Source organism: Erpetoichthys calabaricus, chromosome 12 (assembly GCF_900747795.2).
Source record: "Erpetoichthys calabaricus chromosome 12, fErpCal1.3, whole genome shotgun sequence".
Lineage (NCBI taxonomy): Eukaryota > Metazoa > Chordata > Cladistia > Polypteriformes > Polypteridae > Erpetoichthys > Erpetoichthys calabaricus.
In genome coordinates this window covers 91,240,741-91,257,763 of record NC_041405.2, presented here as the reverse complement: position 1 = coordinate 91,257,763, position 17,023 = coordinate 91,240,741, and the positions used below count along the sequence as shown (strand labels likewise).

At 39.2% G+C, this 17,023-nt stretch overlaps 1 protein-coding gene across 1 annotated transcript; it reads right to left on the bottom strand.

Moving 5' to 3' along the window:
- Positions 1-1,335: 1,335 nt before the first annotated feature.
- urp1 (urotensin-related peptide 1) lies at positions 1,336-15,920 on the bottom strand. Its single transcript, XM_051934968.1, has 5 exons — positions 15,726-15,920; positions 8,785-8,952; positions 4,172-4,212; positions 2,914-3,019; positions 1,336-1,697 (listed from the first exon to the last, which is right to left on the bottom strand). The coding sequence occupies exons 1-5, from the start codon at positions 15,826-15,828 to the stop codon at positions 1,666-1,668; spliced, it is 450 nt and encodes a 149-aa protein (XP_051790928.1). The 5' UTR covers positions 15,829-15,920; the 3' UTR covers positions 1,336-1,665.
- Positions 15,921-17,023: the final 1,103 nt, after the last annotated feature.

The window sequence follows — 17,023 nt, the reverse complement described above, 5'->3', positions numbered from 1 at the left end:
GATAGTAGAAAGAGCTGTAAATAGGAGAAAGATAAGAATTGACTAAATGATGATGATTGTAGGGCCTTGTCTGGACAACTGAACTATAACTGTCTGCAGGACAAAAGGGTGTTTATATTCTGCAGTTTTTATCACACCATTGGGAGGATTGTCATGTTAGAAGGCAATGGATATATCATTGTTTAACAACAAGCTATCCAGTGAACAGTCTGACATGACCCATCAATTTGAAGAAGGCATGGTACCCTTCTGCTGAACCACCAGCAGTTTGTTATTGACCAACTCCTACAGCGTTAAACATTTTCATCAATGTGTGGCGGACGGCCAGGACCCATGCCCGGCTGGGACACTTGAGAGGAACAATACCTTCCCTGGACCACAGGAGGGCCTCCGCCAGGGGGGCCCAGACTGTTGTAGAGCCCTGGAGGCCAGTAATTCCACCACATCCGGAGGTGCTGGGGGGAAGGAATTCCAGGGACACCCGGAGTGCTCATGCGGTACTTCCACCACACCAGGAAGTGCCACCGGAAGTTCATCGGAGAGCACCTGGAGCACGTCCAGGTGATTATAAAAGAGGCTGCCTCCCTTGAGTGAGAGAGCTGAGTCGGGAGAAAGTAGGCAACTCTCGGGAGGAGAGGTGGAAAGGCGGAAGGAGAATTCCGGGGAAGAGAGAAAGGGACTGACAAAGGTGTTTGGTACAGGGTCACTGTGTTGTGTGCTGGACTTTATAAAGTAAAGAGTGTGTTTTTTGGAACATTGTGTCCGTGTCTGTCTGTGTCGAGGCTGATCTACCACAAACAATAAGGTCATATGTTGATCCATGTTTATAGGACCTGCCAAACACTTCTAAGCAGCATCTAAGTCAAAGTGGTCAGGACTGAAAAGATAAAGTGCAGACTGTGTTGGACACTCCCAGTTTGTGTAGGTAATCAAGAAATGGGCATGCCTTAAAAGCTCAATTTTGCAAGTTCTTTTTACAGCCCTGCTAGATCATAGAGATACTCATCTTCAAATCCATCTTGTCACATATGTGTACTTAGGGGACACCATCAGGACTCTACTATGCTAAGGAAGCCCTCCCTGGGATGAGAGGAGGTACTGTCGCTAATTATCTCTTTGTTTTTACCTGCAGTTCCAAAAGGCAAACCACAGATGACCTCTGACCACGCCCTGATTCCTGTCTGACGCCCCGCCCCTTCCGGGACACTTCCTATATATTCAGCCCGACAGCCAAAGACAGGCATTCATTTTTGGATTTTGGCAAGGAGGAAAAGCTCTGTGAGTCCGCATGCAAAGTGAAAGCTAAAAAGAAAGATTAGCTATATTTTCTGTTCATTTTGCTTTGTTTTATTTACATTATTAAAAGAGGATTGCCAGGCTGGTACCTGTACCTTTGAACCCGTGTCCGACCCGTTTAACAATCTTTTTCACCCATTTATTTACAGTATTTCCTACAACATGGTTTGTCAAATTATAAAATAAATTGTTTATTGAATAATTTTAATTTGCTGTACAAAATTGTATTTACACATTGCCTTGTTAACATTTTGACACTTTTCTTTAATTCAGAAGTTTGCAGCAGGTGGAAAGGAGTCCTGGTGTGAAAACTCATGGAGGGCATTGACTGGTGATGAACGGACACAAAGGCCAGTGGAGGTGAATAATTCAGTTAGTCACACAATATTTCCAAAAGCAAGCTGCAATCAAAAGAAAAAAAAAAGTTAAATGAATAATCCAAAGGGTGACTTCATATAAAAAGAAAAATTCTAGTGGCACATGTGGCTGGACTAGCAACTTGTTATAGGTTTGTGCCTTGTGCCCAATGCTGCTAAAACAGGCTATGGTGCACTGCACAAAGTAGGGCAGAGAATGGATGGACTGCTTAATGTGTCTTCTCAGTGCTGCACCTCTGACAGGACCCTAAAATGGATTTGAATCTCTGACCTGTTTACTCTGCGGAGTTTATAAGTTCTTCTTCTATCTGCGTGAGTTCTTTTTTAGTTTTCCACTTCCCAATGTCATGTGTGAGGTTATTTGGTGACTCTAAACTCGTCATGTATGAGTGAATGTGGGTGTGGGTGTGTGGCTGTATGCTGTAATAAATTCACAGCCCATATAAGTTTGGTTCTGGCAGCCTCAATCCAAAACATCAGAACATCCCAGCTATAGATGACAGATGGATTTCTATAGCCCAGTTAGTAAACTTTTTGTAAATCATTTCTTACTACACTTAAAATCTAACAGAGGATACACTCAATTTACTGTTTTTACTGTTGATTCAATTTTAAAACATTTTGTTTTATTAAATGTTTCTTTTGCAAGGATATCCTTATTACATAATTAATGTCTTGAAGTAGCTCCAGTGTTTCAGTGTACAAGAGTGTGCCCTGTCATGGTTTCTGCTTTCCACCTTATGTTGCAGATATTTGCTTCAACTTCCAGCAATTCTGAAATAGTAAACATAAAGTGGATGGACAAAAACTGCAGTTAATTATGTATCTGATATTGCTGTAAACTGTCTAGTTTATGGTAAAGGTTTTCACTGCGATAATTTTTATGTAATTCAATGACTGATTGATGCTGAGAACCAATTCAGACCCTTCTTACTGCTCAAGCAGGCTTCAGTCCAGCTGTGCCTGGTCTAGAGAAAGCATTGATGGATGATTCCTTTTAGCAGCAGGCACTGAATAAACTATTACAAGGCAGTTTACGTGTACTTAAAAACATGGCAGTATTGTTATAGACATGTTAAATGCCCAGGGTGACCTAGTGAAGAAGAAGGGTGATCTGATTCTGCAGCCTTCATTCAATGACAGCCTTCTAGACATTATGCCATCCTTCATTGATAAATTATTTTAGGTTACCGGCTTTCTTATTCTCAGACAGCACTGACCAGCAAGCCTTATAATTTACCTCTTTTGGTAGCTTTCGGTGTATTCTGCTCTGACTTAACAAAGCCATGACTGCGCAACTTTTCTGCCGCAGCCAGTTTTAGAACAGCATTTTTGATATCATCAACCTGAAGGAGAGAGAAAAGGGGAGTAAAACATAGCACAGACATTCTTTTATTCTCTTTTAACCTGAGTTGAATCATTATTTGTCCTTCTCTCGCCCCTTATTAGATTTGAAGCTCAGACTAGGGTGCCAAATTTCAGCACAGAAAATCTTTCTTTCTTTCTTTCTTTCTTTCTTTCTTTCTTTCTTTCTTTCTTTCTTTCTTTCTTTCTTTCTTTCTTTCTTTCTTTCTTTCTTAGATTAAATAAAAATCTAATATGCCGATAGATCGTTAGATAATACTTTTTACAGCGGCTATATATAATCGCTTTCCATCCATCCTTCCATTATTCGATTTATTTAAAATTGTTCAGGGGTGATGGGTTTCAAAGACTACCCTGATAGCTTCAGGAGGAATGCAGACAACGTCCCTGCAGTGACATCAGTCCATCACAAGATACGCTTACACAAGATTAATTCAGAGTTAACAAAGAGCAATTTTATAAAGCTGTAATTGAAAGTGTGATCACATTCTCCATTGTTGTCTGGTTTGGTTCAACAACGGCACACTCCAGAAATAAATTATAGTGTGTTGTGAGGTCTGCTGAGAAAATAATTGGCTGCATCCTTCCATCTGTGGCAGACCTGTATAAATCTCATGTCACTAACCATGTCAAAAGGACCACCAACAAACAATGACCAATTGCTCCGTTCTGGGTATGATGTTAACCTGAATCCAGTCCTGCAAGTAGGCCCTCCAATCTGCAGGGAAAACCTGGGGGTTGGTGTCAGAATTGACACTCCAGCCACCATAAAAAACCTCACACTGTTTCATTCTATCTGAACTAGTGTGGTGCTGAGGTGTCACCCGTTGCATGGCTGCACTCAGGTCCTAATCTGGGAACCTGAGTTGGTTTGTAATGTGGAGGGTTTGGCAATGCGTTGTATCAGTATGTGCTCCTCATCTCCCCACCCTAAGCATGAAAGTAAAGTACCTGGAGAAAACTCCAGAAAGAGACCGGGAGAGCATGCATACTTCACACCATCACCTTTTAACTGTTATGTTACACGGCTCGTTGCAGTTTCTCATTAGTCACATGAAGCCAGCAGATTTAATTCTAAAGAAACATCCACAGAGCAGAAATGTACTTATGTCTGATGCTACAGTGTTACTTACCATGTTGTTCATTTTTTCCTGCTGAACAGAATCCTTGTTCCCTAAAAAGAAACACATTTTTTGTAATTCCTATGAAGGCAGTAAAATATAAAGCCTAAAACGAAGTCTCATTATGCAGTTACATAATATATTATATATTAGGGCTGCTGTTTAGAAGGTGTTCCAAAAAGCTTGGTCACTATAGTGTGATTTTTGCTTGCCAAAAGATTCCATTGCTGTAAGCTAATGTTGCATGGATCAGTGTGCAAAAAAAGAAAAACCTGCATCAAGCATTGACAATAGTTAGGAAATGTTCACATATCAGACATAAATATTGCAGATGAGGTTTCACTTTGGAGATGACTTGGTGTTAGGAAAACATTTCACGAGGTTACCCTGAAGTTATGCAGAAAACCTCCCATTATGAAACATTCATGTTATTGTGCTGCTAGTGATTGCTATGGCCTGAGAGGTTGGAGGCTCTTGCACAATTTTTCTTTTCGGGACCATTACTCATTTGAAGCAAACCCTTTCTATTTTCTACCAACAAATCAACAGATGAAAGAGCTCCCTTCAGAAGATGCATAATGCCTCAGTTGGTGTGGAGACCACGATATATGAGAGGTGAGAGGGAAGTGGAGACGATTTGTCACCCTACCTGCTATAAATGGTCAAAGCTCCAAGTCCATGTGTGTATGTGATATCATTTTCTTCCTGTATCCTTATTTGTTTTACAGGTCATGTGAATAAGGGTGTACATGATAAACAGACAAAAACACAACTATGTAGCAAGTCCTATAGCCTTTTACTATATCTACTCATTTTTTAAGCCTTTCAATGCACCATAATATAGAACTCAAAATAGCAGCAGGAAAGCCCAGGCAAGTAGGTGTTTTATTGGCAAGCAATAAACATACAATGGTACACGAATCAGAAGAAACAAAAAAATAAGCAAAAGTGGACAAAACAACAAGAACCCATGCCATTCTGGGCCTTACTAGGATATTTGGTGTGACCACCCTTTGCCTTCAAAACAGCATCATTCTTCTAGGTACACTTGCACACAGTTTTTGAAGGAACTCAGCTGGTAGGTTGTTCCAAACATCTTGGAGAACTAACCACAGATCTTCTGTGGATGTAGGCTTCCTCACATCCTTCTGTCTCTTCATGTAATCCCAGACACACTCAATGATGTTGAGATCAGGGCTCTGTGGGGGCCATACCATCACTTCCAGGACTTCTTGTTCTTCTTTATGCTGAAGATAGTTCTTCATGACTTTGGCTGTATGTTTGGGGTCGTTTTCCTGCTGCAGAATAAATTTGGGGCCAATCATACGCCTCCCTGATGGTATTGCATGATGGATAAGTATCTGCCTGTATTTCTCAGCATTGAGAACACCATTAATCCTGACCAAATCTCCAACTCCATTTGCAGAAATGCAGCCCCAAACGTTCAAGGAACCTCCACCATGCTTCATTGTTGCCTGCAGACACTCATTATTGTACCGCTCTCCAGCCCTTCGACGAACAAACTGCCTTCTGCTACAGTCAAATATTTCAAATTTTGACTCATCAGTCCAGAGCACCTGCTGCCATTTTTCTGCACCCCAGTTCCTATGTTTTCGTGCATACTTGAGTCGCTTGGCCTTGTTTCCACGTCAGAGGTATGGCCTTTTGGCTGCAACTCTTCCATGAAGACCACTTCTGGCCAGACTTCTCCGGACAGAAGCATTATACCCAGTGTACCTGGGTGCCACTGGTTTCTGTCAGTTCTGAGCTGATGGTACTGCTGGACATCTTCCAATTTCGAAGGGTAATAAGCTTCATGTGTCTTTCATCTGCTGCACTAAGTTTCCTTGGCCAACCATTGCGTCTACGATCCTCAACTTGCCCGCTTCTTTGTGCTTCTTCAAAAGAGCTTGAACAGCACATCTTGAAACCCCAGTCTGCTTTGAAATCTTTCTCTGGGAGAGACCTTGCTGATGCAGTATAACTACCTTGTGTCTTGTTGCTGTGCTCAATCTTGCCATGACATGAAACTGTCTTCCACAACCTCACCTTGGTTGCAGAGTTTGGCTGTTCCTCACCCAGTTTTAAGCCTCCTACACAGCTGTTTCTGTTTCTGTTAATGACTGTGTTTCAACCTACGTGTGACATTGATGATCATTAGCACCTGTTTGGTATAATTGGTTGATCATACACCCAACTAGAATCCGACAAAATCCCTGACTTTGTGCAAGTGTACCTATAAGAATTGATGCTGGTTTGAAGGCAAAAGGTAGTAACACCAAATATTGATTTGATTTAGATTTTTCTTTTGTTTGCTCACTTTGCATTTTGTAAATTGATAACAATAAACAATCATTATTTATATTTCTGAAAGCATTCTTTGTTTACAGCATTTTTTCACACCTGCCTAAAACATTTGCACAGTACTGTATATAGAGATTATAGTATAGGGAGGTCTTTTAGTCAAGGTACTAAATGATCTACACCTTTCTACAGATCATGGGTAAGCTATATCATTTCATCTCCTACTGTATTTGATATTATGGACCATGATATACTATCAAACAGACCTGAAAACTATATCGGAGGTAAACAGAGCAAAATATGTAGTCCCTCAGGGGTCAGTGCTTGGTCCTTTGCTGCTCTCTTCACTATGTAATCCCTTGGTCATGCAATTCACAATCATGAAATCAGATTCCACAGTTATACAGTTGATATTGGGCTGTAAATATCAGTCACCCTTCTCCTGGTAGATAGATAGATAGGACTTTATTTGTCTTCGGATAAAATTTGACTTTTTACAGAAGCTCATTAATTAAATAAATATATAAATAGTTTGATCTATTTTTGAATTCTGACAAAACAGAAATGCTGTTGTTTGATCCTAAAGTTGTTATAAAGAACTACTTTGATTGTCAGTGGCCTCTGTATTGCTCCCAGCATAGTAATCAGAGACTTGGATGATTCTGTAGATTCTGATCTTTATTTCTTTCACCTAAGAAATATTGCAGGATGATGCTAACCTTTCCTGTTGCTGATTTCACATAACTATAATGTTTTGCTCTCCTGCTGCCCTTCATTGCCCTCTCAGCACACCTCAGTTAGTTCAGAATGCAGAGGCGAGAGGGCTTACAAGAACCAAACAATATGTACAAATTAACAATGTTTTGTTATCTTTTCATTAGTGTCCTGCTAAATTCTTTATCAATTTTAAGGTTTTGTTACTCACTTATAAAGCTCTGCGTAGTTTTGGACTTTAATATTTGAGTGATATTTGAGTACCTTACAGTCCCTCTTGGATCACAAAGAGTAGAATACCTGGTACTCCCTAAAATAACAAAAGCCATGGCTGGTAATAAAGTGCCTTATTTACGTTATAACCTTCCTACTGTCATGTTTCAGCCTGTAGTTTCCCATGGCTGGTGTTCAAATTCATATTTTGGGTTTATTTTGTTTAATTTTATGTCAGTTATTTGTATTTATGTTTACTTCATTTATTATGTACATTTTTCTGTTAGTATGTCGGAAAAGGGGAGGGGTCTTAGTTATGTCCCTTGACCTTTCTGGGTGGTCCCCCATCACCACCAGGAATGGCCCCCCACCCTATATAGGGGAGGGACTCCTTTAGTTCCTGGCAGTTCATTGAATGAGCTGGGAGTGGCGAGTGTTTTTGGTGAGTTTATGTGCTATTGCTTGGCTTTATGTTTTCTGGTATTTCGACCCTATGCTCTGCTTTTGACTACACCTTTTGGATTCTGTTATCGACACTGTGCTTATTGATAGTTTTGAACCTCTGCTCTGTTTTCAAATGAAATTTTTGGATTCCGGATTGGAACTTTGTTTACTGTCTATCACCTTGCCATTCAGGCATCTCCTTGTCTTCCATAGAGTTTTGGGGCTTGCACAACCCTTTGTGAAAATTAACCTTTTTATTTTTATCAAGATTTGTCTCGGCCCTTCTTGGTTCTAGTCAGAGTATTTTGACAATATTTCCACCCTCTAGTCTGAAACCTTGAAATTGTTTTTGGTACCTGTGCTTTTGGAGCTCCCATTTCACAACACCTACAGAGGTACAAGATTCCGATAATTTTTCAGAGTTCAGATTTAGACTAAAAGCATATTTGTTTAGTCAGATCTATGGGTAAATATTCAAAGGCCTCCACTAAATCTACACTTCTTCTGTTTTCCCTTTATCATCTTAACTTAAAAGTTACTCTATTATTTGTTTTTAATTTGCATAAAACAATATAGAATTTTAAATAATCCAGTAGCTGTCCAAGGAGTTTGTTTCTTTATACTAAAGTGTAAAGAAATTTTCCTTGGCTGGACTTTCTTATTAGGAGCCCAGATCCAGAAATTTGTGAAGCTGCTTTGTGACAATACCCATTGTTAAATGCACTGTATAAAGAAAATGTGATAACATTAATAAAAAATACAAACCAGCTTCCCTCTTACCCCTGTCCCAATCGCACTTGTTCAGTGACGCTCCCTGGTCCTGAACCTCTTACACTGTTAAGTCTACAGAGCCCTGGTTCCTCACTCCCCTCTTAAATGTAAATGATTGAAGTGTACACTCAGGCACTACCCATGTTAAAGGCATGTCTACAGTAAAAGTCAAGCAGCACCTTTGATCCATGTGGTCCGTAGGCTGCCCTGAACATCATCATCATCATCCTGACTTTGTAGCAAGGGATACAGGCTTTTGAACTGCCTTGTTTCTTCATCGCCAAGACTTCTGTCTCTCAGATCTCCTTCATTACTTTCTCCCAATGTCTGGAACACATCTGCTGGTACTGATATAAAAACAAAGAAAATGAAAAATCTCAGTTACACTGGCTCTTTTGGCACTGTTTAATTATAACTGGTGTAAGTGCCCAGGAGGATGGGCAAGCCATAATGGAAGGATGGCCTGGTTATAGACATTACCTGGCTGGGATGCCTTACAATTCCCATCCTGGCTGGGATGCCAGAAGGAATACTGGACTGATGAGAGTTGGAAGCCAAGATTAGTTCATCCCTCAGATTAATAAGTGGCAGTGTTCCTCGCCAGTCTTCCCAGTTTGGACACCCACAGAGCTGCATGAGAATTGGACTTCAGAAGCGCAGCCCTGTAGGGGTCCTAATGTGATGATAGAGGAGGTTGCTGGTTTCCGTATGACTTAGAAGTACCTCCAACAAGCCATCGGAAGTACTCCCAGGTCCAGCTTACCCACCACCATTCCTCAGTGAGTCAGAAGGCAGCAGGCAAAACTCACTTAGAGGACAGAAGGAGACGAGAGATAGCATCGGTTTTGTGATTGCTTTGGCTGAAAGTATTGTACTATTGCAAAACTTATTTTATTGTACCCAGAGTTGTTCTGAGTCTTGTATGCCTGGGGTTTGGGGTCTCTCTGTTCACACTGGATAGATCTTGTGTTCTTTCATTTTCTTCTCTGAAAAGTCCACTTAAATTTGAGATGTTTTGGCTCCAGAAAAGATCCATAAAAACATCTTAACCCACTAATCTGGTTGCATGACATACATATTTCTAAACTGGCTCTTTCAAACAACTCTGACTTTCTGCAACAAATCAAATTCTTACTTTGGATGGAGCTCTCTGCTTAAATTATCCCCTTTATGTTACAACACGGAGCCAAAAGCTTCTGAGGCTGCACTAAAGTAAAATGTCAAAGACATTCCAGCAGCTCCTTGTACCGCCCAAGTGTGGTCAGCAAACACACAAGAAAGTCCCAAACACCTGCTTTAAAATAATGAAACAATGGCTGCAGGTCAGAAAACACTACAAGTGTTGGCTCTTGGGGTATGTTGTCACCATTACACAGCTACCTTAATTTGACGTTACTTAAAACTTTTGAAGCCTTATGTTTCATTTTCTAATGAATTTGCCATAATAATTTTAGTGTAACATTAACGATGTTTAAACAATACAAATCAATTACTTTGCATTAAATATAAGCTCTGCTCAGAGAAATGATTTTTGACTTTACTTAGAATTAACTTGTTATTGAACCTTAAAATAATGCATGAAATATGATGCCTTTACACATCGACCTCAAGTTGATGTTACTCCAAAATGAAAACGGCTGATGGATGGTACAGTGGCGTAGTGGTAGTCCTGGTGCCTCACAGTAAGGAGACCAGGGTTCAGTTCCTGGGTCCTCCCTGCATGGAGTTTGCATGTTCTCCCTGTGTCTGCGTGCCTTGTGTCCTGTGCTAGCTGGGATTTCTCCAGCACCACCCCTGGCCCGGATTAAGCAGGTTAGAAAATGACATGAATATGGTTCTACACTTTTTTCATCTATTCAAAATAAAATGCACAATGTACAATGTCATATTAACCTGGTTAATGCATGTTAAAACAGAGCAGACATATTTCATCAGCATTGGACGTCCAATCTCATCTGCACAGGTCAGGATTACATGCAAAAACTTTGTCAGGAGGGGCAGTTTATTCCCCAGGGCAGGTAATTTTTTGTGGATAAAACGACTTGCAGAAATGGCTATTTTTTTTTATTTTTTGCAAACATTTACATCAGTTTTTAGGATGCCCTTGGCAAAGAAAATGCATTAATAGCATTAAGGTAGGACATTTACATTTAGAGAGCAAGAATTTCCACAAAGTGTGCAAAAAAATTTTTGATTCTCCTTTATCCATTGTGAAACAAAATGAAATGCTAACAAAAGTAAGTTTCAAAGATATTTTTTTGATAATCTGGCAAGCTTGTCGCACAACCAACATTACACTCTTCTTCATCTAACTACAGAAGATTACATTGCAGAATAATTGCACCACTTAGTGTAATGGATGCTTGATAAAATTATTTAAAAATGGTTTTATTAGGTATTTTGTTAGCTAAATTAAGGAATATATCTTCTTTAAATAACAATGTGTGCTTTGGATTCACATAATTGAATTAACTAGGAAATCGTTCTGTAATTTGATTAAATATTCTGTCATCTGTTTCCACAGTGATCAATATAAATAAGGTTGAGTAACTCAAATAAGTTATGTTAACCTAATGTATAATGCTATATTAAATTTAAGTAATTTGACTAGACTAGTAATAATAAATTAAGTTTGAGTTACTCAATTCACTTGTGTGGAATTTTAGCACTAAGTGGAATAAATTTAAGCAGCTAATTTTTTTTTTTTTTGAGAGTACAGAATTTGGCATAACATACTGGAACTCATGAGATAGAGGGTCATCACAAGCACAGCTGGGCACTACTAATGTCGGACTTTATTAGTTGTGTGAATGGGACCAACCTTTTAAAAAATATGCCTTAAATTTTGATGAAAAACACTATAGTACACTGTAGAGCATAACCTTCAGTAAACCAAAAATTTCCTTTTCACTCTCCAACTCCTTTTTGCTTGTTTTGATGTATTTCCCTGTTGCTCTCACTCCGCTATTGGACTCTGCTGTTAATGTGCATTGTAAAATATCCATGAGACACTTCTGTGTCCCTAACACTTTGTAGTTGTTTTGAAAGTCACTATATAAAATAAATCTGCACTGATTTGCCAATGTCACGGTTGGTTTCTGCTTTGCAATCATAGGCTGGAATCCATAAGACCCTACATTAGACCGTCAAGTTTGAAAGATGGATGATTTATCATTGAGTCCTAAAGCTTTGAGCAGTCAATCCTAACATCAAACATAAAATCTAAAGAGCAGCAGTTCCGTCTGGAGGACCAATACGATACACGTCGACTGGATGCAATTCTATTTTCATGCACGGCATATCCTCGCATTTCATTGATTGTAAACAGAGTAACAGCAGCAGCATCAGTAATTGATCAAGGAGTTTTTCTTGAAACTACGTCTGCTATTCCATGTCATCTAGTAGAGAGAAAAAAAAGTAGAAACCAGTCCTGGTCTGGATGCCAGTCCACCAGTGGTCACCTTGAGGCACAAACCCACAATTCTATTCCCTCACACTCCACCAGATCACAGTTTCAAATTCACTATAACATGTCCATCTTTGGATGGTGTACCCAGAGGAAGTCCATGGTGGTCCTCGGAGTACATGCAAATTCCATGCCAACATTAACTGACCTAAAAATCAAGGCCAGGCCCTTGGCACTGGGATGTAGTCTATATTCCAAGAATACAGTTCTATATTTAATTTACCTCACTTTTCCTTCAAGCCTATATTTAATTTAATGTTATAAAAGAATGAATGGATGGATGAATGAATAAAGTGCGCACTAATATTATCAAGCTTGCTTAATCCAGTTCAGGGTTGATGGGGCAAAGCCCTATCCTAGCAGTATCAGGTACTCCTCAGAAACGAGCCCACCATCCATGAGCTGCCAATCCATTGGAAAGCAGTATGAATGAAATTCAGTTTGTTCATTTGGCATAACCAGTGACTATTATTGACTTTCTGTTCAATTCACAGACCTAAAAAATGATAAAATACAATCTATTTTCTATACTCAGTTTTTATGTGTCAAGATCCCAGAGCCTATCAAAATCCAGCCTGAGAAAACATAGCATTGCGGTGTACATTCAATCAAACACAAAAACTCATTTATGTCTATCAATTCCCCAAAAAGTTTTAGGAATGATGAAGGAAATGAAAGTCTAACTAGAAACCAATCCTATATGAAAATGCTGAATACAAATAAAACATATCAAAGCTGTCTGTTGTTAGATGTTTTGAAGCCATCATCAGTATTGTAAAAATATTAACATGATAGCCATATGTTGATCTGTCCAGCCACTTATATCCAGAACCTGTTTCTCCAGTGCAAGACCCCAGACAAAGTTAAACCTCTGAACATTGCACTGGACCAAACCTGAATGAGATCCAAATCACACTGGGCCAGTTTAGAATTGCTAAAGCATGTTGTTTCAAAAGCGGAGTAAAACCCTGATTACAATTCACTAAGAAAGGTCTCCACTTGGGACTCAGAATTGAATCCAAGTGCTGTGATGCAACAGTGGCAACCGCTGAGCCTCTTTACCCTTTAAAAAATGCAAGACATACTTAATTTTAATAGATACCAAAGAATGCTGGATAAATTGTAAGTTTAAAACAAATAATCTTCAGTTCCTAAATCAGCACGTTATTACCATCTAGTGGAGAGAATGCAAGTTTTATTTAACAAAACGGCACCTCATAAAAATATAGCAAAGTGATCAGAACTGTCAGAATATACTGTAGAAGGGTCAAAAGAACCTTTGTCTAATTTTAAAATAAAACTCACAATAGTAAAAAACAAACAGTTCACACTATTAATTAATTAATTCATAATCAGAGATCAGTTCCTTTTTGAAAACATTAAAAGCGGACTAAATGATTCACCTGGTATCATTCAGATAATCCATATTTGTTTGATACAGCAACTGCTAAAATCTTTAAAAAATCACTCCTGGTGCATTTTTACATCAACAGCACAAATTGAATTGTTTCTCCCAGCACTACAGGTTAAGCAAGCAGCTCAGGGTCACACACTTTAGATCAACTGGCATCAATAAACTGGCCCAGCATGCAAGGAAATGGTTGGTCTGGTTTAGCCTGGCAACCCTTCTAGGATTGGTTCCTGTTGTTCAGTGCTGTGCTGCCAGCTCAGTGTAACAAACGTCTTGAGCTCAGATCACTGCCCTTTCAAACACTCCTTTCTGCTACAGTGAACAACAAAGTACACACATCAACAATTCAGTGTCTCATACATATTGAATTCACTCATCTTTCTAATTTGAATATGCATCACTTCCTTGGGCGATGCACATGAAACCATCACCAAACTGTGACACTTCTTCCTTCTGTTAGTATTAATAAAAATGAAAGTCACCCAAGGGAAGAAAGAACTGATCAGTGCACATTTTTCTGACTTTCTTTTGAGTGCTCCCGGATTTGCTAATGGCTGAAAAAGGTACATTGACACTTTGAAACACTGGTTTTGCAATGAAGTTTGAATTTAAAAGGCACCCTGTTTCATGTACTATAAATAACAGCTCAGAAAGGCAGTTAAGTAAGTTATGTTTTAGCATTTGGGACAATCGACATTCTTATTAAGGGCGGCACGGTGGCGCAGTGGGTAGCGCTGCTGCCTCGCAGTTGGAAAACCTGGGGACCTGGGTTCGATTCCCGGGTCCTCCCTGCGTGGAGTTTGCATGTTCTCCCCGTGTCTGTGTGGGTTTCCTCCAGGCGCTCCGGTTTCCTCCCACAATCCAAAGACATGCAGGTTAGGTGGATTGGCGATTCTAAATTGGCCCTAGTGTGTGCTTGGTTTGTGTGTGTCCTGCGGTGGGTTGGCACCCTGCCTGGGATTGGTTCCCTGCCTTGTGCCCTGTGTTGGCTGGGATTGGCTCCAGCAGACCCCCGTGACCCTGTTTAGATTCAGCGGGTTGGAAAATGGATGGATGGATGGATGGACATTCTTATTAGCTGCCCTAGTATGACTGAATAAGAAACACTTTTCAGTCCCATTGTTATTTGTTATCTTTTACTATTGCCCTGTCTTGAACTGACACCCAGCCTAGGGGTCTTGCTGCCTTGTACATGAGGGTGGTGTAATTAAAAAGAAAAAAAAGCTTTGTTTTGTGCTATTTTATTTTGTTGGTTATTAAGTCTAACTGCTTTATTGATAGTAAGTTACGATTGTAAATGTATTAGTTATTACATCTTTTCATTTGTGGCAATCATCTGCCCTACAACACTTACTGAACAAACAACCCCTAGCCTAATGTTACTCAATTGTTTGCTTTTGTTGCAAGTCGCTTTCGATAGAAGCATCTGCCAAGCAAATAAATGTAAATGTAATTGACTATGCCTACCTGAGTCTGAATTTCATTTAAGGGAAAGCATGGGATTTTTATTTCTTGCAGTCTGCTCAGTTTAGGCCAATACAGAGAACATCTGTCTACTTCAAGAGGAAAGCATCGTGCTTTTATTTGACTAATGTGCCACCTATCTATCTATCTATCTATCTATCTATCTATCTATCTATCTATCTATCTATCTATCTATCTATCTATCTATCTATCTATCTATCTATCTATCTATCTATCTATCTATCTATCTATCTATCTATCTATTCATAATTCAATAAGATCCTCAAAAGCAAACTACTATGTTGGACATCAGCATGTTCATTGCAGTGAATGACACCTTTACTATAACAGGTTTACCTTAACTTTGTAGAATAATCATTTAGCTAAACTAGCCACTTGTGTCCTTGAAGCAGTCCCAACAGACTATTTCAAAGACATTTCTGACATGCTAAACATACTTACTGTCTATTTATCTATTAAAAACTTTTAGTCACTCTCTTATCTAATACTTTCAGTCAGTCTCTTAACCTTAAGCCTGCAATTGGGTGCTGCATTGATTTTAACAGTTTCCTTTTTCAGCTGTCCACTGTAGGTATTGAAGAAACAAAAATATCAACGAAGAATCATCTTCCCTACATGTCAATATACATTTTTTAAGTTTTTTAGCTTTACAGAAGTAGGACGTTACAAGTGAATCAAGGCTAGCATACTTAAACTATGGTTTATTTGAAGAAAATATTTTACTAGATGAGAAGATAGTCATGAAAATAGATACCTACCTCCTTGCAGTATGTGATTGCTTCCTGAGAACAGTGGATACGCCTGCATACGGCCAGCAGCTGACAACATGGCCACAATGGTGAGCAAAGCCCAGGACTGCATGATGGTATCTCAGTCTCTTCTGACTGCGTTGTTACTTGCAGCAAGTTTGCCTGCCTCTGTTTTATACTATACTGGACCATCTATCATGCCCAAATCAATATTTTATCATGTCATCTCAGCCCAGAAGTAATGGACTGACATGACAAAACACCTCGTCAGAGCTGCCATTAATGCACCCTGTCACGTTAAATCTCCCCTATCACTGCTTGTACAGAAAGCTTTGCTAAATGTTAAACAAACCAACAACAAATAGGCACTGTTGGCCTAGTTTGTAATTTTATTGATCCATGTCTATTATGCAAATTCCATGAGGTCACTACTTGTGTGCTGTGATCAGGCTTCCGTCATATCTTGCAAATTCATGGTAAAAGGATAGAAAATTGGATTTCTGGAATCTTTGATATATATGAGCCACATGGTTGTTGGCTTTGCATTTATGTTGATTTTTCATAACCATTTAACATCTTTTCTGTTTGTTGCTCAGAATCACCAAGAAGCCGCAAAACAAATAATGAGCAAATGAGCTTACCTTCTCATTAATACTTCTACATCCTACTATTAATCAGGAATTTAAAATTTAGTAAATGGGATAATCCAGACATTGAAAGTGTTAATTTCACTCTCGGCATGAATGCAGCACCCCTCCAGAGTTTGTTCCTCACTTGCATCTGATGCTTCCAGCATACACTCCAGTTCTGCAATGAGGTTCAGCAGGTTTGGTAAATGGATGAATAAGCAGATGGGCAACATTCTCTGTTGGGTAGTGCAGGGGTATCACTTCATCCGAGCCATTCCCTTCAAATCTCAAGCATTTATTAGGTTATTGGACACTGAGCAGCTACGGGTATGCGCACGAGAGTGTCCTGCAGTAGACAGACACAAATTCATTGTTGGTTCCTGTTTTGCTTTCAGAGCAGAGGGGATAACCTCTAATTCCTCCATCATCTTGTACTGAATTAAGTGGGTTTGGAAAATGCATGTGAGGGTATTTGTACTGATTTGAAAGTAAGTAGTCCTGCTGAAATTTCATCTTTCATTTCTAAAATAAAAATAGGCAAAGTATAATAAGAAGAAAACAAAACAATGCAATAAGAAAAAAGAACAACATGGAATAAATAACATCTGTAAACATGAACAACTGTCATCTTGTGAATGTGAATATATTGTTCCCAATATTGTGAATTTCCTATTGGGA